Source organism: Cnephaeus nilssonii (assembly GCF_951640355.1).
Source record: "Cnephaeus nilssonii genome assembly, chromosome: 5".
NCBI lineage: Eukaryota > Metazoa > Chordata > Mammalia > Chiroptera > Vespertilionidae > Cnephaeus > Cnephaeus nilssonii.
The window spans coordinates 78,791,126-78,813,448 of NC_137076.1; the positions used below are offsets into that span (position 1 = coordinate 78,791,126).

The window sequence follows — 22,323 nt, forward strand, 5'->3', positions numbered from 1 at the left end:
ACCCTATTGTATGTGTCCATGGGTTATGCATATATGCATACAAGTTCTTTGGTTGATCTCTTCCCACCCACCCACCCCCACCTTCCCTCTAAGATTTCACATTTACTCTTAAGTGTCTTTGGTTAAGCAAGATAGGATCTTGCGATTTAGTAGATGGCTATAAACCGCTTGTGTTAACTATCTGTCTTAGTTTCCCTATTTCACTGCCCCTGGCTTACCTGCCTATCTCATTACCAGTCTCAGTGTGGTGTCTTCTTTAATTCTCTAGTTGTAGAACTTCCATTCAGCCAGATTTCTGAATGATGGTTGTTCTGAATGATGGTTGTTTTATATTTTAGTTCTAATTTTGATGTGGTTGTGGAAGGAGGTGATTATCATGTTTACCTTTGCTACCATCTTGATCAGAAGCCTCTTTAGTTTTTTGAAGCCTCTTTAGTTCTTTTAAATCTAGAACAGTTCCTCCCCATTTCTACTTTTTGTTTTATAATGACATTGACTTTTTGAAAAGATGAGGCCAGTTTAAGTATTTAGTCTTAATAAAAGTATTTCACAACCTGGATTTATTTAAAAAGTAAATTATTATTTCTTTAATAAATAATTTCACAACATTAAAATAAAAACTAGTACCTTGTCATGCTGGCCAGTGTAGCCCAGTTGCTTGAGCATTGTCCCATGCACCAAGAGGTCGCTGGTTTGATTCCTGGTCAGCGTACATGCCTACGTTGTGAGTTCAATCCCCATTTCTGAGCATGTATTTTTGTCATCTTGGTTTCTCTGGTTTCAATTCTTGGTTAGGCACATGCCTGGGTTGCGGGCTCGATCCCCAGTAGGGAGCATACAGGAGGCAGCCGATCAATGTTTCTCTCTCATCATAGATGTTTCTATCTTTCCCTCTCCCTTCCTCTATGAAATCAATACAAATATATTTTTAAAAATCATACCCTAACCCTATATTTTACCTTAGATAATATCTGCTGCACAAAACACAACTATTCTTTTAAAATGTATTTTTAATAAATAATTTAAAAAACACACAAATAATTTATTTCACATGTACTACTTAAACCCTTAAAAACTATGGTTGGGATTTTTTAAATTAACTAATTTATTTATTGTCTAAAGTTTTACATATGTCTCCTTTTTCCCCAATTGACACCCCCACCCTACCCCCAGCCATTCCCACCCTGGGCAAGCCCCCACCACCCCAGTGTATGTGTCCATTGGTTATGCTAATATGCATGCATACAAGTCCTTTGGTTGCTCTCTAACATCCCCCCCTTTCCATTTGTCTCTGGATCTATTCTTGTTCATCGAATTATGTTGATCATTATATCCCACATATGAGTGGGATCATGTTTGTTTTTTAAGTAAAAGCTTAGAAGCATGCCTTTAAAATGAGATCGTTCATGATTTGTTCTTTGAAAGACTTTATTTTAATAAGATTCTTCTACAATTGGATGGTGACAAAGTTTAGGTTTGTTGGGATTATTTTCCAACAGCCAATCAGCTAGCCAAATCTATGGAAAAAAAAAAAGATACCTTAACTTAGTAAACATTTAAATATTTTCTTCAATATATAGTATATCGATTTAAACCTTAAACAGTTTTCAAAATCGCTCTAAGAATAATGAGAAAATGACCATTAAAAACTGAAACACTAAATTTTATAGTATGTAAGATGGTCAAGTACAGATCCAAATTGGAAAGGAAGAAGTAAAACTATCTCCATTCACAAATGATATGATCCTATATATAGAAAATCCCAAAGAATCCACAAGAAATCTACCAGAGCTAATACATGAATTTAGCAAAGTTATAGGTTATAAGATCAACACATAAAAATCAGTTGTTTCTATACATTGCTAACAAACAATCCATAAAGGAAATTAAGAAATCACTTTCATTTATAATAGCACTGAAAAACAAGTATCTAGGAACAAATTTAACCAACTTGTATAACTGAAAACTATTAAACATAGCTGGTATCCTATGTTTAGAAGTTGGCTTTTTGCAGATCTTGGTGTTAAGAGATAAAACAAAAACAAAAAAATCACCACATAGTTGAAAGAAATTTAAAGACCTAAATAAATAAAGACATTCTGTGTTAATGAGTAGAGAGACTTAATACTGTTAAGAAGTTAAATATCAATACTACCCAAACTGATATGCATATTTAGCACAATACATATCAAATTTCCAACAATAATTTTTGCAGAAATGAAAAAGTCAATTCTCAGATTTATATAGAATTTCAAGAGGGCTCTGAATAGCCAAAGCAATCATAAAAAATAACAAAATTGGAGGATTTTCTGACTTCGTTCTTTCTCATTTCAAAATCTTTTTCAAAGCTATAGCAATCCAAGCAGTGTGGTTCTGGCATATAGATAGATATATATAGACCCAATGGAATAGCACTGAGAGTCCAGAAATAAATCCCAACACATATATAAAAATAATTCAAAATGGATCAACAGCTGAAATATAAGAGCTAAAACCATTAAAATCTTTTTTTAAATATATTTTTAAATTGATTCCAGAGAGGAAGGGAGAGGGAGAGAGAGAGAGAAACATCAATGATGAGAGAGAATCACTTAAAGGCTGCCTCCTGCAGGCCTCACACTGGGGATCGAGCTCGAAACCTGGGCATGTGCCCTGACCGGGAATCAAACCATGAGCTCCAGATTCATAGGTCAATGCTCAGCCACTCAGCCATGCCAGTCAGGCAACCATTAAGATCTTAAAAGAAAATTAGAAATAAATCTTCATCACCTTGGCTTTAGCAATGGGATTCTTAGATATGATACCAAAAGCATAAGCAACAAAATAAAAAAGATAAATTGATTTTCATCTAAATTTTATAATTTTTTGGTATCAAAAAACATTATCAAGAAAGTGAAAAGACAACCAACCTACAGAAAGGGAGAAAAATGTAACAAATAATATATCTGACAAGGGTTTGATACCTATAACATATAAAAAACTATAACACAACAACAACAAAAAATTAAAACTGGGCAAAAAACTTTAACTGGAACAGACATTTCTATGAAGAAAAGATATAAATGGCCAATAAGCACATGAAAAGATACTCAACATAATTTACATTAGAGAAATGCAAATCACTGATAAACTACTTCACACCTACTAGGATGATTATAATGAAACAAAAACAGAAAAGAACAAGTGTGGGCCAGGATATGGAGAAACTGGAACTCTCATACATTGCTAGTGGGAATGTAAAAAGTGGTCACTGTGGAAAATAAGTTGGTGGTTCCTCAGAAAGCCAAACACAGTATATGACCCAGCAATTCCACTCATAGGTATATGCCCCCAAAAATTCAAAACAAGTACTTAAATAGATAATTGTGCACCAATGTTCACACAACATTAAGCACAATAGCTAAAAGGTAGGAACAACCCAAGTATCCATCAACAGATGAATGAATAAACAAAATGTGATATATACATACATGGAATATTATTCAGCCATAAAGGAATGAAATTCTGATACATAATACAACATGAATGACCTTTTAAAACATTATGCTAAGTGAAATAAGCCAGAAACAAAAGAACAAATATTCTATAATTCCACTTACATGAAATATAGAGAGGTTACTTTACTAGGGCCTGAGGGAAATAGGAAATGGAAAGTTATTGCTTAATGGTTACAGAGTTTCTGTTTGGGGTGACAAAAAGTTTTGAAATAGGTAGTGATGATGGTTGCACAACATACCATATATGTATATGCTTATACATTGTGGCAAAAGTTTATAGTTGTAAGCAAAAAAGTTTATTCTTGTATTATTGATTAGTGGCCCAGTGCATGAATTCATGCACACTGAAAGAAAATTAATTAGAAAGTGGCTGGCAGAGTGGGACTGGGTGAGATGGGCCAGACACACCCTGGAGCCAACCTCCCACGGACCCTCCTTGGTGGCTGCACCTGGGGCGGAGCTGTGGCTCAAAGGGCATCTGTGGAGTGAGTGGGGTCCCTCCGGCAGGTTGGGTCCATTGGCCTGGCCAGTGGGGCCTGCAGGGATTGAGTCGAAACCAGCTCTCCAACATCCCCCCAAGGAGTCCCGAAGTGCGAGAGTTGCTATCCCTGGGCAGCTCCTGCATTGAGCATCTGCCCCCTGGTAGTCAGTGCACATCATACCTACCAGCCAGTCAGCCAGTTGCTTAGCCTTTTATATATATAGATTCTTGTATGATATATTTTCCCATATGATCAACTGTAAACCTACTTTTACCAATACTAGGTGTACCAGTTAATAATGCAGATTTTTTTCAATAGATGGAGTTACATATATGTTGATAAATATGTGATTTGATATGTATGCTATTTTGTTGTATTGACAGCAAGCTTCAAAACTTCATATGTCAAATTTGCTGAAGGTGTTAACATCATCAATATTTTTACTCTTAAAAATGTCAAATTTCATGCCAAAAAAGAGCATTGGCGGGATGTTTTAATTCATTACTTTATTTTGAAGAAAAGTGCTGTTGAATATTTTGGGAAGCTTATGGTGAACATGCTCCATCTCAAGATACTTGTGAACGCTGGTTTAAATGCTTTAAAAGTGATGATTTCAATGTGAAAGACAAAGAACGTCCAGGTCAACCGAAAAAGTTTGAAGACCAACAATTACAAGCATTATTGGATGAAGATACGTGTCAAACTCAAAAACAACTTGCAGACAGATTAAACGTTGCCCAGCAAACAATTTCCAATCGTTTACAAGCAAATAGGAAAGATTTTAAAGGAAGGAAAATGGGTGCCACATCAACTGAACAAAAGACAAATGGAAAACCGAAAAGTCATCAGTAAAATGTTGCTTCAATGGCACGAAAGAAAGTCTTTTTTGCATCGAATTGTGACTGGCGATGAAAAGTGGATTTATTTTGAGAATTCCAAATGCACAAAATCATGGGTTGATCCAGGCCAACCATCAACATCGATTGCAAGGCCAAATCGCTTTGGAAAGAAGACAATGCTCTGCATTTGATGGGATCAGGAAGGTGTGGTGTATTATGAGCTTCTAAAACCAGGTGAAACTTTTAATACTGATGGCTACCAACAACAAATAATCAATTTGAACTACGCTTTGATTGTGAAACAACCAGAATGTGCCAGAAGACACGGCAAAGTAATTTTGCTTCTTGATAATGCACCATCACACACTTTAAGACCAGTTAAAGACATGTTAAAAGATCTTGCCTGGGAAGTATTAACCCAACCGCCATATTCACCAGACCTTGCTCCTTCACATTACCACTTGTTCTGATCAATGGCACATGCAATTTCTGTGCAGCACTTCAAAACGTACAAAGAAGCGGAAAATTGGGTTTCTGAATGCTTTGCCTCAAAATAAAAATAGTTCTATTGGAAAGGTACCCACAGATTACCTGAAAGATGGTAGAAATGTGTAGCTAGTGATGGACATTACTTTGAATAAAGCACTTTTGATGTTTCTCTTGAAATTATCGTGTTTTCTTTGATTATAAAATCCGCATTATTAACCAATACACCTAGTATATGCATATATTTTCTCACAAAGATTATACTAGAGGCTGGTAACAGCAATTTACTTCAAGGACCACAATTGGGTGGGTGAGGAACAAGAATGGCAAGGATAATTACTTTTCATTATAAATCCTTTTGTGACCTTTGAATTATACTATATTCAAATATTACTTATTCAAAAATTAATAATTAATAATTAAAATATAAAGCAAGTTCTTTAAGGGTCAATTTTAAATTATTTGTTATGTTTTGAATTATAAGTCTACTTTCTGATTTCTTTCCAAATGAAATAATCTCAATATGTGAAGAGTTTTATTCTCAGCTGTTTATTGTTATAGTATTTATAATAGCAAACAACTCAAACAGTAAAAGAATAATAATAAAGGTAATAAAATAAAAATCATGTAACTATTAAAATAATCTCTATAAAATATATATTTAAATATAGTAACACTTATGTCATGGCACATGCCCGGGTTGTGGGCTCAATCTCCACTGTGGGACACACAGGCAACAGCCAATCAATGATTCCCTCTTAACATTAATGTTTCTATCTCTCTCTCCCTCTCCCTTCCTCTCTCTGAAATTAAAAACAAAAAAAGTTAAATATACAGAAGTATCTAAACTATATATAAACCTTTTTAAAAATGACTCTCATGCCCTACCTGGTTTTGCTCAGTGGCTAGAGAGTCAGCCCATGAACTGAAGGATCACAGGTTCAATTCCGGTCAAGGGCACAAGAGCATGTACCTTGGTTGCAGGCTCCATCTCCGGCCTGAGGTCAGAGTGTGTGCGGAAGGCAACCAATCAATGTGTCTCTCTCACATCAATGTTTTTCTGTGTGTCTCTCCCCCTCCTTTCCACACTCTCTAAAAATCAATGGAAAAAAGGTGAGGATTAACAACAACAACAAAAACAATGATTCTCAATACCTACACTGTTTCAAAGAATACAATGTTTGAGATATGAAAACTATATTCAATATTCTTTAGTGTGAATAAAAAGATTTCTTACACAAGGATCTGCTGGTTTTTGCTTACAAAGCTCTGTGAGTCCTTTAAGCAGAGTTGGTATTACATATAAATTTAAATAGTCCTTAGCAGCTTGTCCCACTGGAATAGGCTCAACAATCACTGCAAATACAAATGTATCCCCATTAAAGCTAACATAAATGATGAAATATTATACAGTCATTAAAAAGGATACCTTCAAAGAAAGTTTAATGTCATGAGAAATACTTATAAAGGTTTTTAAGGGAATAGAACTGATACATAGCATAACAGTTGATTAAAAAACACACAAGCACACATATAAAAAAATAAGACTACATAAGACTGGCAAGAAACATATCAAAATGCTAATAGTAATCATGTATAACATCCTGATTATTTTTTCAACTATATCCTTTTCTGAATTTTCATTTCCATGTTTTTTACAGTAAATGTTATAACACACAATGTTATGAAAAAGAAAAATATGAAGAACATGTAAAATCAGGGAGATTAATTCATTCCAAAAATTCCTGCCAACAAAATGAAGGCGCTTTGCAAAGTGGTAGGTACAACAGTGAATAGTACGTAGTTCTTGCTCTCTTATAGACTACTGAATATACACAAAGAACTTATATCTGTCTATATACTATGTATTAATATTCTTGCTCTTATTTTTCAGGTTTTTAAATGAATTATTTAAAAACTTGGGGAGCCCTAACCGGTTTGGCTCAGTGGATAGAGCGTCGGCCTGTGGACTGAAGGGTCCCAGGTTCAATTCCGGTTAAGGGCATGCACCTTGGTTGCGGGCACATCCCCAGGAGGGGGTGTGCAGGAGGCAGCTGATTGATGTTTCTCTCTCATTGATGTTTCTAACTCTCTATCCCTCTCCCTCTCTGTAAAAAATCAATTAAAAAAAAAAAAACTTGGGGAAACTGTAGTCTTTTCAGCCTTATTTGAACACTATGGAGGTGAATCAGATTTGCAATAAAAGAAAGAATCCTATATGATAAAAGGCTAATATGCAAATTGTCCCGTTGACCAGAGTTCAACTGGGAGTTCGATCAGGGGACAGGGCCGCCGGCCAACCACCCATGGCCCTCCCCCGATCAGCCCCCTCTATCCCAATCAGGGCAGACTGGCTGGACCCCACCCATGCACGAATTCATGCACTGGGCCTCTAGTATATTTATACAAGAAAGAATGTATTTTATAAGGTTTAGTAGATCTTTTGAGATTGACCTCCATAAATATGCTATTGATTTTAGAGAGGAAGGGGGAGAGAGAGAGAAACATCAATTTGTTGCGCCACTCATCCATGCACTCATTGGTTGATTCTTATGTGCACCCTGACCAGGGAGCAAACCCACAACTTTGGCATATTGGAAAGATGCTCTCACCAACTGAGATACCCAGCCAGTGCTCTCGGCCCTATTTTAAAAATGAAAATCAGATTATATCACTCCTGTCCTTAAAATGCTTCATTGGCTCTTGCTTGCATATATAGTCAAGACAGGACTCCATATTATGGCCCATAAGACTCTGTAGCATGTCACCTATACTACCTCTCCAACCTCATCTTATTTCTCTTACCAATATCTTTTTTGTTTATAGGATGTGCCATGTTATTTCCTGCTCATGATTTGAGCACATGCTATTCCTTCTGCTAGAACATTCTTCCCTTTACTCTGGTTAACTACTGCTTACTCTTTGGACCTCAGCTAAAAAGTCACTTCCTCAGTCAGACCTTCCTTACAGTCCACAATTGCTTTGTATAGCACTTATCGCACAATAACTATGCAATTACTTGGGTAATTCTTGTTCAATGGCTATCTTTCAAACACTAAACTCCACGGGAGCACAGACCTCATCCATTTTTTATAATTTTTTAAAGTTTTATTGAGATATAATTTACATATCATAAAATTCATCCATTAAGTATACAAGTTGATATTTAATAAACATTTAGTTATGCTATTATCACCACAATTCAGTTTTAGAACACTTTGATCACTCCAAAAATGTTTCCTTGTGTTCATTTACAATTTCCTGCTCCCATTCCTATCCCCAGCAACCACTGTGCTTCTTTCTGTTTCTAAAAATTTGCTTTTTCTGGATATTTCATATAAGTGGATTATGTAATATGTGGTCTTTTGTGCCTCGATTCTTTCACCTGGCATGTTTTGAGGTTCATCCATGTTGTGACATGTATCATGTTCCTTTTAATTGAGTTGTATTCCGTTGTATGGCTAACAGTTGGATTGTTTCCAATTTGGGGGTACATTAAATAATGCTGCTATAAAGATTCACATGTGTCTTTATGTAGATGGATGTTTTCAAAAGTCTTGGGTGGTAGATTCCACCAGGAGTTGAATTGCTAACAGACTTACCTGGTTTCTTAATATTTTAAGAAAAGGCCAAACTGTTTTTCAAAAGTGCTATAAGCCCTGGCTGGGTAGCTCAGTTGGTTAGAGCATCATTCTGATATACCAAGGTTTCGGGTTCAATCCCAGTCAGAACACATACAAGAATCAACCAATGAATGCATAAATAAGAGGAACAACAAATCAATTTTGTTGTTTTCTCTCTCTCTCTCTCTCTCTCTCTCTCTCTCTCTCTCTCTCTCTCTTTTTCCCCCTCCCTCTCTCTCTCTCTCCAAATAAATAAAAATACAAAAGTGGCTGTAACATTTTACAATAATGTATGAGGATCCCAGGATTGCTATATCCTTACCATTGATTACAGCCGTTCTAGTGAAAATGCCATGGTATCTCATTGTGGTTTTATTTTGCACTTCTCCAATTATTATGTTGAGCACTTTTTCATGTGCATATTAGCCATTCATATATTGTCTTTTGTGAAATGCTTATTCAAATATTTTGCCCGTGTTTTAATTGGGTTGTTTATTATTGAGTTGTAAGAGTTCTTTATACAGGGTGAAGCAAAAGTAGGTTTATGGCACTAGCTGGTTTGACTCAGTGAATAGAGCATTGGCCTTCAAACTGAAGGGTCCTGGGTTCGATTCTGAACAAGGGCACATGCCAGGGTTGCAGGCTTGATCCCCAGTGGGGGGTGTGCAGGAGGCCACCCATCAGTTATTCTCTTTCATCATAGATCTTTCTATCTTCCTCTTCCTTCCTCTCTAAAATAAATAAAAATATATTAATAAAAGAAAACAAGCCGAAACTGGTTTGGCTCAGTGGATAGAGTGTCGGCCTGCAGACTCAAGGGTCCCAGGTTCGATTCCGGTCAAGGGCATGTACCTTGGTTGCGGGCACATCTCCAGTAGGGGGTGTGCAAGAGGCAGCTGATCGATGTTTCTCTCTCATTGATGTTTCTAACTCTCTATCCCTCTCTCTTCCTCTCTGTAAAAAATCAATAAAATATATTTAAAAAAAAAAAGAAAACAAAAAACACACAAACTGATGTTTGAAATATGCTTCAAAATAATATGGAAGCACGAGATATAGGAGCTGGGGTTACAGATGAAATATGATTGACCATAACTATTAAAATTGGGTGATGAGCTCATTAGGGGTTTATCATATTATTCTGCCTACTTTTGCATATGTTGCAAATTTTATACAATAAACAGTTCTGAAGAAAACGACACCTTAATACAATGGATATGTGACAGAAATTAGATCAGTAAGATTAAATATAAGTAGGCAAATACTTTTGGATACAAATATCTATAAAACAGGTTTTTTTAATATATTTTATTGATTTTTTACGAAGAGGAAGGGGGAGGGACAGAGAGAAACATCGATGAGAGAGAAACATTGATCAGCCTCCTCCTGCACACCTCCACTGGGTATGTGCCCACAACCAAGGTACATGCCCTTGACCGAAATCGAACCTGGGACCTTTCAGTTCGCAGGCCAATGCTCTATCCACTGAGCCAAACCAGTGAGGGCTATAAAACAGTTTTTGTTTAAAAATCAGGACTTTTAAATATCCAAGATAGCTTTTAGTTTTCTTTGAATAAATATTCAGTATAAAATAGAGAGGAACAAGTCTAAATGAGTTAGAAAAGAAATAACATGCAAAAAAAGATTCAAAACTACCTGATGCTTTGTATTTTGTCTTCATAATGAAAATCAGCAAATGTTCTTTGTCTTAAAATTACTGAAAACAAACTAAAAACCTCAGTGTTGTCCTCATTGTGCCTACTTCTAAAAGATTTATAGCCCTAGCTGGTTTGGCTCAGTGGATAGAGCGTCGGCCTGTGGACTGAAGGGTCCTGAGTTCAATTCTGGTCAAGGACACATGCCCGGGTTGCGGGCTCGATCCCCAGTGTGGGGTGTGCAGGAGGCAGCCAATCAATGATTCTCTCGCATCATTGATGTTTCTCTCTCTCTCTCTCCCTTCCTTTCTGATATCAATAAAATTATTAAACAAATAAATAAATGATTTATAACCTCCTCAACAGGATGGAAACAAACAAAAAAGGCCAAGAATTATTAATTTCACAATTGCATGTGTGCTGGACTAACAGTACACTGTTAGAGAAAATGGAAAACCAATTAATAATTTCCAAGGGAGATTCTTTTTTTCATGTGTAACAAACTTCACTGATGCATTATAGATAACTCAAAGAAATTACAACAAGGAGAAGAGAAATCCTAAATATTTCTAGTCCAAGAGAAAAAAATTAAACTGTTCTCAAAAGACTTCCTAGAAGGCACAATTTAGTTCTGAAGATAATGTTGAGTTTTCTATGCTTGGCTTTAAGTTAACTACAACTTAAAAATATGACAAAATATATTGGAAAAAAGCCATTACTTTTTTCCTAGTTACATCTCAAAATAAAAGAAAAATCAAACAATAAGGAGATGCAATTGACTAATTACTCATCTATAACTCACCTTCAGGAAACATGAATCGAATTTCTCTTTCAGCTGCAGCAAAATCATAACTCCCATGAAGTGCATTCCTTAGGTCATCTGTGCCATAAATTGCCCTTAGACTAAAAGCAAGTTAGAGATGATGACCATCCAACCTGACATCCTTTTTCTTACTTTTTACATATAAATCCTATTTAAGTATTTTACAAAAGCTTTGCCACTTCTCACATATGGTTTTAAGCTTGAATTCAAGCTTTAATCTATCTAGATGAGGGTCAAATATCTTTAAAATCTTCAGGAGGGATACAATGGGGAAATAGGAGTTCTCTGGATGAAAAAGAGGTGTTTTGTGAGAAGTGAAAAAGCAATATCAATTCAAAAGTGCAAGAACTCGCCTGGCTGGCGTGGCTCAGTGGTTGAGCGTCGACCTATGAACTAGGAGTTCATGGTTCAATTCCTGGTCAGGGCACATGCCCGGATTGCGGGCCTAACCCCCTGTGTGAGGTGTGTAGGAGGCATCCGATCAATGATTCTCATCATTGATGTTTTGTATCTCTCTCTCCCTTCCTCTCTGAAATCAATAAAAATGTATTTTTTAAAAAAGTGCAAGAACTCACTGTCCACTGGTTTCTAGACATTAATGATAATGCTGGAAATCTTGAGTTCTGGTCCTGTATTATCAATATTTTTTTAAAATACCACACCAATTTTCTCATAAAAAACCCTACTTCAGTGGTAGTTTAATTCCAGGATAAGCGAATAAGGTTAATCAACCATAAACAGACATTCCCTGAGACCTTTTGTGGCATTTGGTATTAAGATACAGATTTAAATAGTTAAAACATAAAATGGACCTCCCTGCCACCCCAAAAAAAACAAACAACAACAACAACAACAACAAAAAACAGTTAAATTTAGGAAAACTTTAAATAAAAGAAAATCCCTATTACAATAAAATCAGATTTTTTTTTCATTTTCATAGTTGGATTGCATTTTTCCCTTGGAAAGTTACCTGTCTGGGTGTGTCTCCTTAGCTACTAAGCTATTACTTGGTCCCAAAAGTTCTTTCCAGTAAGAGATGGCTTTATGTCTAGCTAATATCATGGCAACAAGTGGTCCAGAACTCATATAAGCTGTTAAGTTGGGGAAAAACATTTTCCCATACTGTTCCACATAAAAGTTACTACAATGCTCAGGGCTAAGTTGTAGTTTTCTTCTCTATAAGAGAAACAAAGTCAACAAAAGCATTTAAAATGACAGTTCAATAATACCTGGTTAAGTCATTAATAACTTGAAATTAGTACCAACCTGATTACAAATTTGACATTTATTTTTGTATTATGAAGAAAGGATGAGGTAAGAAAATTAAATGTAGGATGTAAATAAAATTATAAGAATTATTTAACCAACTTAAGAAAAACTATTCCATCAACATATACTTTAAAAAAATATATCTTTATTGATTTCAGAGGAAGTGTGAGGGAGAGATAGAAACATCAATGATGAGAGAGAATCACTGACTGGCTGCCTTCTGCACGCCACACTCTGGGGATCGAGCCTACAACCTGGGAATGGGCCCTGATCAGGAATTGAACTATAACCTTCTGGTTCATAGGTTGACTCTCAACCACTGAGCCACTCTAGCTGGGCAACATATGCTTTGTTATTAACAAACTCATATCTCCTTCTTAAAATAAAAACATTCTAATCACCAGTATTTTGTTTTTTGCTTTTGTTGTTGTTGTTGTTAATCCTCACCCAAGGATATTTTTTCCATTGATTTTTAGAGAGAATGGAAGGGAGGGAGGGAGGGGGAGAGAGAGAGAAAAAAACAACAACAACATCGATGTGAGAGAGAGACACATCAATTGGTTGCCTCCAGAACATGCCCTGACTGGGGCGGAGCGGGGGGCGGGGGGGGGGGGGGAGGAATCAAACCTGCAACCCACGTAACTGCCCTTGACTGGGAATCAAACTTGTGACCCTTCGGTGTGCAGGGCAACACTCTAAGCACTGAACCACACCAGCCAGGGCAGTATTTTGTTGATGTATACTCTGTGTACATTAAAGTAACAAAAATGAACTTTAGAATATTCCCATTCATTCTTCTTATCTATTTGTGGTATTTTCCTATTTATTGTGAAATTTTCCTACAGTATTTTAAGGGAGCTGGTCTAACTGTGGCACTTAAAAATATGCAACTAATATGCAGTAGTTTCAAGATGGCAGCAGAGTAGGTGGATCTTTCTTGCACTTCCTCCCAGAACCAAACTGGAAATAAAACTAAACTGGGGAACTTTCACCCTGAGGACTAGCTGAAGACGAGATTTTTTAACAAGAAAGGGCAGAAACTACCTCAAGACTGGTACAAAAGGCGGGGTCAGGAGAGGGGCTGGCCCTGATCCGACCAGCTGCAGGCCAAGGATGAGGAGGGATATGTAGGCTGTGGGGGATTTTCTTTGAGAGGAGCATGGCCTGGGTTACAAGCCAGGGTCCTTAGCCCAGAGCACCAGAACTAAGAACAGTGGTCCTCATAACATCCAGCTGTGAAAGGTATCAAGGCGTCTATCCATCAGGAAGAGAATGAATCTATTAGAGATAAAGCCACGCCCAGCAGGTGTGATTCAGTGGATGAGCATCAAACCATGCACCAAGAGGTTCCCGGTTCCGTACCCTGTCAGGACACATGCTTGGGTTGTGGGCTCAATCCCCAGTGTGGGGCATGCAGGAGGTAGCCAATTAATGATTCACCATTGATGTTTCTCTCTCTCTCTCTCTCTGAAATCAATAAAAAAATATATTTTTAAAAACCTATATATGCCCTGGCCGGTTTGGCTCAGTGGATAGAGTGTCGGCCTGTGGACTCAAGGGTCCCAGGTTCAGTTCCAGTCAAGGGCATGAAAAAAAAAACACCTATATATGTCACTTCCTATTAATACATACATTAGATATATTAATACATGTATTAGTATAAAGTAGGACTGTTGAGTAATAGGGTATACCATCTGTAATAACGATAGAAACTTGCCAGATTCCCTACCACAGGGGTCATGCCAGGTACTTTTATATACATTTTTTAAATTATTTTTATTTTTTATATTTTTAAAAAATAAATCTTTTTGTTCAGATTATTACAATTGTTCCTCTTCCCCCCCCCCCCCCCCCGCCATAGTTCCCCTCCACTGGGTTCCCATCCCACCCTCTGCCCTTACCCCCCACCCACTGTCCTCATTCATAGGTGTACGATTTTTGTCCAGTCTCTTCCCGCACCCCCCACACCCCTTTCCCCCTGATAATTGTCAGTCCACTCCCTTTCTATGCCCCTGATTCTATTATATTCACCAGGTTATTCTGTTCATCAGATTTTTTATTCACTTGATTTTTAGATTCACTTGATAGATATGTATTTGTTGTTCATAATTTTTACCTTTACCTTTTTCTTCTTCTTCCTCTTCTTAAAGAATACCTTTCAGCATTTCATATAATACTGGTTTGGCGGTGATGAACTCCTTTAGCTTTTTCTTATCTGTGAATATCTATATCTGACCTTCAATTCTGAATGATAGCTTTGCTGGGTAATCTTTGTTGTAGGTTCTTGCTATTCATCACTTTGAATATTTCTTGCCACTCCCATCTGGCCTGCATAGTATCTGTTGAGAAATCAGCTGACAAACGTATGGGTGCTCCGTTGTAGGTAACTAACTGTTTTTCTCTTGCTGCTTTTAATATTCTTTGTCTTTTGCTCTTGGTATTTTAATTAGGATGTGTCTTGGTGAGGTCCTCTTTGGATTCCTTTTGTTTGGGGTTCTCTGTGCTTCTTGGACTTGTAAGTCTATTTCTTTCACCAGGTGGGGGAAGTTTTCTGTCATTATTTCTTCAATTAGGTTTTCAGTATCTTGCTCTCTCTCTTCTTCTGGCACCCCCATAATTCTGATGTTGGTACACTTGAAGTTGTCCCAGAGGCTTCTTACACTATCTTCATATTTTTGGATTCTTTTTTCTTTTTGCTTTTCCGGTTGAGTGTTTTTTGCTTCTTTGTATTTCAAATATTTGACTTGCTTCTTGCGATCCTCTAGTCTGCTGTTGGATCTCTGTATATTATTTTTCATTTCAGTCAGTGTATGCTTAATTTCTAGTTGGTCCTTTTTCATATCCTCGAGGGTCTCACTAAATTTATCAGCGGTTTCTAGGAAATTCTTGAAAAACCTTATAATCGTGGTTTTGAACTCTATATCCAGTTGTTTGCTTTTCTCCATTTCTTTCATTTGTGACCTGTTTCTTTGTCTCCGCATTTTGGCTGCTTCCCTGAGTTGATAGAGTGGCTTGTGTGCTAGGTGTCCTATAGGGCCCAGTAGCTCAGCCTCCCCAGTTACCTGAGGTGGACACTCTTGGTGCACCCCTTTGTGGGCTGTGTGCACAGTCTTGTAGTTAAGCCTTGATTGTTGTTGGTATCACTGGGAAGAATTGACCTCCAGGCCAACTGGTTGTGAGGATCAGCTGTGTCTACGATGGAAGAACTTCTGTGCTGGAGACACCCTTATGAGACAAGACTTGCTTCAGTGGGGCTTTGGTGCTCACTGAGTCTGCCCTCTGAGTGTGTCCCTTATGTATCTGAGGAGTTGTAATCTGGATGGTCCCACTCTGACCCCTGGGTACACTGGCTCTTGGATCTCCAAGGTGGGGCTAATTTAGCCTCTGCCTGAGGCCACCCAGCAGGAGCTATGGAGAGATCTGCAGATTCCTCTTCTTTGTTTGGGTTTTGGAGGTTGCCCAGATGAGGCCCAGCTGTGAAGCAATGCAAGCTGCTGTGGGGCCTTGGGCCTTCTTTTGGATGTTCTGGGTCTCACTGACACAGTGGCAGTTTGTTAGGTAAGTTTAGAATTCAAAGTACCAGGCCATTCACATGCAAAGCCTCTGCACTCAGCTTGGATGGGGCGGAGTCTCAGGGCAGAGCAAAGAGCAATGGCTTCCTATAAGCCCTGCCCTAAGAGGCCCCTGGGTCTCAGTGTCCCGCAGTAATCACTGCAAGCACCTCTGAGAGAAAGTCGCCCTTGAGTTTTGCCTGCTGCCAGACAGTCCAGTTTCTCCCCATATGAGTCTGGGTCCCCAGAGTCTCGCCCATAACTGGAGTTCAGAGCTGTCGGGAGCTTTTGTCTCCCTCCCTATTGAGAAAGCCAGCCGCGTACTCAGTTGCCAGCCCTCTCCATGCGCGCCTCAGTACCTCTGCCTTCCGCAGCTCCTGTGAGTCTCAGTGTGCTTTTCTCTTTCCTTCTAGTTGTAGAATTTCCACTCAGCCAGCCTTCCTGTGGTTCTGGATGATGTCCGTTTTGTCTTTTAGTTGTAGTTTTGAAATTGTTGTGCGAGGCAACAGTTGTAGTTTTGAAATTGTTGTGCGAGGCAACAGTTTAGGTGTTTACCTATGCTGCCATCTTGGTTTCTCCTATTTTTATATTTTTGACAGATGCTTTCTCAGTGTTAGTTTAATTTGCTTTTTTCATACTTAGAGATTGAGTATCTTTTCATATGTTCAAGAAGCATTTTTTAAAATTGATTTTTGATAAAGAGGAAGTGGGAGAGAGAGAAACATTGATTTGTTGTTCCACTTCATTGCTTTTATGTACCCTGACTGCAGATCAAACCTGTGACCTTAGGGTACTAGAACCAAACTCTACCCAAGTGTACTATGGGGTCAGGGCCAAGAAGCATTTTTGTCTGTGATCATCTACATGTTCTGCCAATTTTCTGCTGAATTTTTATCTTTTTCTAGGAGCTCTTTCTATATTAGGGAGATTAGGCCTTTGTGATATGAGTTGCAAACCTTTTTTTCAAGTTTGTCATTTGTGTTTTGACTTTGCCTATGGTGTTTATTTGGTCATGCAGAAGTTTTTTATGTTTATAGTCCTATCGAACTTTTCTTTCATAGTTCCTAGACTTTAAGTCAGAGTTAAAAAGGCTGTCCCACTCCAAGAATAAAGAAAATCAACTTGCCCTAGCTGGTTTGGCTCAGTTGATAGAGTGTCGGCGTACAGACCAAAGGGTCCTGGGTTTGATTTTGGTCAAGGGTATGTACCTTTGTTGCAGGCTCCTCCCTGGCCTGGGCCCTGGTGCAGGAGGCAACAAATCAATGTGTTTCTCTCAGATCGATGTTTCTCTCTGTCTTTCCCTCTCTCTTCTATTGACCCTAAAAAAATCAATGGAAAATATTCTAGGGTGAAGATTAACAACAACAACAAAAATTTTAAAAAAAGAAATTAATCTTTTCTTCTAGTATATGGTTTATCCTATATAATAAAGAAGTAATATTCACATTGACCATCACTCCAACACACAAGATGGCCGCCCCCATGTGGTCAAAGATGGTCTCCCCCATGTGAACACAAGATGGCCACCACAAGATGGCCAGCAGGGGAGGGCAGTTGGGAGGAACCAGGCCTGCAAGGGAGGGCAGTTGGGGGCGATCAGGCCTGCAAGGGAGGGCAGTTGGGGGCGATCAGGCCTGCAGGGGAGGGCAGTTAGGGGTGACCAGGCCTGCAGGGGAGGGCAGTTGGAGGGAACCAGGCCTGCAGGGGAGAGCAGTTGGGGGATTAGGCCTGCAGGGGAGGGCAGTTGGGTGGGGGGGACCAAGCCTGCAGGGGAGGACAGTTGGGGGCAATCAGGCTGGCAAGGGAGGGAAGTTAGAGGGTGATCAGGCTGGCAGGCAAAAGCAGTTAGGGGCAATCAGGCAGGCAAGCAGGAGAGTGGTTGGGAGCCAGCAGTCCTAGATTGTGACAAGGATGTCTGACTGCCTGTTTAGGCCTGATCCCACCAGACATCCCTCAAGGGGTCCCAGATTGGAGAGGGTGCAGGCTGGGCTGAGGGACACCCCCGCCCCCATGCATAAATTTTGTGCACCAGGCTTCTAGTTTTTTTAATATTTAAATTTCAGAACCATTTGCCATTTATCCTGGTATATGTAGTATAATACTTGAATCCAACTTTTTAAAAGAATCACAAATAGGATTTTTTATTTGTCACCATTAAATGTCTGGATTTTAAACAGATTCTCAGACTGGGGGCTCATATCCATTAGCTCAGTGGTCGGCAAACTCATTAGTCAACAGAGCCAAATATCAACAGTACAACGATTGAAATTTCTTTTGAGAGCCGAAAACCGACTTTTGTGCATGGGCCACAAAGTTTCAATCACACTGTACATGCACGCCCGCATGTGGTATTTTGTGGAAGAGCCACACTCATGGGGCCAAAGAGCTGCATGTGGCTCATGAGCCGCAGTTTGCCAACCACTGCATTAGCTCATTCAACTTTAGCACCGGTCTGATCCCCAGTAGCTTTTCCAGAACTGCTACCTTCACCATGAAGCTCCATGAGTTTTCCCAATTCAAATTTGAACTTCTTCAGCATTTTGACTTTTCTTATGAAGACATCATGGAGAGAATAAATAGACTGGTAAGCTTTTTCTGCGTTTTCTAATGCTACCTGGAATCGGTTAATTGACCACTTCTTTCAAGTCATTTGTTTGCACCTCTTGGGTCATGATTCCCTCGAGGGGTCCCAGATTGGAGAGGGTGCAGGCAGGGCCGAGGGACACCCCCGCCCCTGTGCATGAATTTTGTGCACCGGGCCTCTAGTTTTTTTAATATTTAAATTTCAGAACCATCTGCCATTTATCCTGGTATATGTAGTATAATACTACATTATTTGGTGGACCTGTTGATGCTGAGCTTAAGAGTCTTCCAAATCTGATTCACTTTTTTAAAAAAATAAAAACAACACAGATAGATGAAACAAATAACTATCGCTAATCTTGACAACAACATGAGCTTCTATCATGATCTGCCACTTTTTTTACCATTTGTCACAGGTAAGATCCATGCCATGGAAATTAGTCACACAGTTTTTGCCTGAACAGCCTCAGTAATTTGCTTGAATTTTCTAAATGCAACTCATCATTCTGCAGATCAGCTAGGCTCATTTCAAAAACATGACCCTTGAGACCATCAGATGTGATTTTGGTTCCTTGAGTTCTCATGACTAGTGTTTTTCCAACATTTCTTTTTAAAAATTAATTTATTAATTTGTTTATTTTTAACCCTCACCTGACGACATTTTCCCCCATTGATTTTCACACAGAGTGGAAGAGAGAGAGGATAGGGGGAGAGAGAAACATCAAAGTGAGAGAGACACATCAATTGGTTGCCTCTCACATGACCCCAACTAGAGCCAGGGATAGAACCTGCAACCGAGGTACATGCCCTTGACCAGGAATTGAACCCTCAACCCTTTGGTTCAAGGGCTGATGCTCTAACCACTGAGAAACACTGGTGAGGGTTCCAATATTTCTTATATTGAATATAGCTGGTGCTTTCACATCATATCAAGTTTTCTTAGAAAATGGGTCAACCCCCTTTATTCTTGGGTCCCTTTTTGCCTCCTTTTGTAAGAGACTGGTTCTTGCCCACTGCCATGGTGTTGCTCAGAGAGCCTAAAGGCCAATCCAAGTTTTTAAAAAATGGCTACTTGATTTTCCTAACAACATTTATTAAAAAGTTCATTTTACCTGAGTCCTTTCATTACTATATGAAACATTTCCTTATACTTTCCTGTATTATTTCCTTACGCTTTCTTATATCTCCCTATCTTCAGCCTCCACCTATCCTAAGTTCAACTAATATCCCATTTCTTTCCTGAATATTCTTTTTCATTTTTTAAAACATTGACTAAATAGGCAATATGACACAGTATAAGAGAATAAAAACAGGAATTTCAAATAAAAATGATACAAAAAAGGAAGATTAAAGTTATTCACTTCTATTTAATATCTTTTACATTCATTTTCAAACCTCTACCAACTGCAGAACAAAAAAAGGCTTAAAACATTAAATGTTTGTAATGATTGGAAAAAAAAAAAATACCAACAGTCTCCAAGTCCATCAATAGAGGACCAAGTAGCCCAGCCAGTGTGGCTGTCCTTGAGCATGGATCCATGCACCAAGAGGTCATTGGTTGGATTTTCAATCCGAGAGCCTGAGTTGTGGGCCCAATCCCCAGCAAGGGGTGTGCAGGAGGCAGCCAATCAATGTTGATGTTTCTCTCTCATCGATGTTCTCTCTCTCCCCCTCTCCCTTCCTCTCCCTCTAAAATCAATCCTTTTTTTTTTTTTTAAATATATTTTATTGATTTTTTACAGAGAGGAAGGGAGAGGGATAGAAAGTTAGAAACATCAATGAGAGAGAAACATTGATCAGCTGCTTCCTGCACCCCCCACCCCCCCACTGGGGATGTGCCTGCAACCGAGGTACATGCCCTTGACCGGAATCGAACCTGGGACCTTTCAGTCCGCAGACTGACGCTCTATCCACTGAGCCACACCGGTTCTGGCTAAGAGGACCAAGTAAATAAATTGTGGTTCATCCACACAGGGGGATATTACACAAAAGTTAGGACGAATAAGCTAGATTCAGATGTAATGATCTGAAATGCTATTTGAGGGATTTGTAAAGGTGGTCAAGAGAAGGGGATTGTCCTGTTTTAAGCGGGGAGAGGGATACTTGTGAATGCATAGAAAATCCTGGAAGAACAGAAAGTGTTAAGTGGTTGCCTCTTCAGGAGACTGGGATTTGGAGTGGGAGAGGAGGCAAAATAATTTTATTTTTCATTTTACATATTTTGAAGTGTGAAAAAAACCTTAAAACTATCTCATATAACTTTTATAGTTAGATGAATAAACCTAAATTTAATGCTAAATACTATGGATCTAAATAAGTTAACACATTTACATAAACATAAAAAAGAAGGATCAATGAGAGAAAATAACATAATCATCATGCCCAAAAGTTACCTGAACAATGGTGAATCCAGATCTGATAATAATATCTTGTATCTCCTCCTCTTTGTCAACAATATCTGGTTTGATAATGGCCAGAGTTTTTTCTACATATATCTGAAGTGGGGACATCGATAGTTCCATTCTCGTTTTTTGAGGTACAAGTTAAAATGATTCTTGACAGGTATCAACTGCAATGACATGCATTCCCCTAACCCAAATGAAATGTAATTGTGATTAAGAACGGCATTATTAGGTGCTTGATTTTATTAATTTATAAAGTTAGAAACTGCAATATGTTTTTCTATAAGCAGTGTCTTTGATACAGGCATACATGGGAGATATTGCAGATTCTATCTCGAGTATTGCAATAAAGGGTGTAATAACCTTTTGCTGGTGGAGGGTCTTGCCTTCAGTTTGTAAAACACGCAATGCCTATGAAGCGCAGAAAGCAAGTGCAATAAAACGAGGTATGCCTGTAATACGATTTCTACTCTGCGGTTGTGCCCTGGGATTTCCTGAACACTTTTTCTTCTCTCCCCCCCACTCCCCACCCTTCATCACCATTTATCCCCTCTATGCCCACTTCCACCTCCACCCCATCCCATCCCTCCACAATCATTACATTACTGTCTATGTCCATGAGGATTGAGCAAAAAAGAAAACGAGAGGAGGGAGGGAGGCAGGGAGAGAGAGAGAGAGAGAGAGAGAGAGAGAGAGAGAGAGAGAGAGAGAGAGAGAGAGATTCCTAAATACTTCCAATGAGGTGGAGAGGCCACGGGGCAACTTGACGGCTGGAACTGGCGAAGATTTTAGGCTCAGTAACAGGAGACTGTGTAAGCAACTCTCCGCGATACTAAAGCGAGAGGTTGAGCGCCCCGGCCCGCCAGGATGACTATGCATAGGGTCAGGCAGGGTTGGAAAGTAGAATCCCAGGTCCCCTGGACCTCTCCCAGCCGCATCCACAGATTCTGAGTCTGACGTTGGTCTGGGCACTCACCTCCGTGCTAACTTGTCCTGTGCGTCCACTGCTCGTTGCTAGGAGACGTGAAGCCCAGTTTAGGGACGGTGGCTGCAGAGAGTCAATCCCAGCAGCCCGCTTCTCAGCCTCTGGAGGGCGCCTCTTAACCAAGGAAG

General features: G+C 38.9%; 1 protein-coding gene and 1 pseudogene across 2 annotated transcripts; both read right to left on the minus strand.

Moving 5' to 3' along the window:
- Positions 1–1,433: 1,433 nt before the first annotated feature.
- On the minus strand, positions 1,434–22,220 carry NME5 (NME/NM23 family member 5; the record flags this gene model as incomplete). Its single annotated transcript, XM_079773163.1, has 6 exons — positions 22,187–22,220; positions 21,202–21,397; positions 12,376–12,581; positions 11,385–11,485; positions 6,542–6,660; positions 1,434–1,517 (listed from the first exon to the last, which is right to left on the minus strand). Exons 2-6 carry the CDS (start codon positions 21,328–21,330, stop codon positions 1,434–1,436), a joined length of 639 nt encoding a protein of 212 aa, XP_079629289.1. The 5' UTR covers positions 21,331–21,397; positions 22,187–22,220.
- On the minus strand, positions 17,744–19,923 carry LOC307099124 (small ribosomal subunit protein eS1-like; annotated as a pseudogene). Its single transcript has 3 exons — positions 19,683–19,923; positions 19,054–19,394; positions 17,744–18,913 (listed from the first exon to the last, which is right to left on the minus strand). The product of its transcript is annotated as a small ribosomal subunit protein eS1-like (transcript).
- Positions 22,221–22,323: the final 103 nt, after the last annotated feature.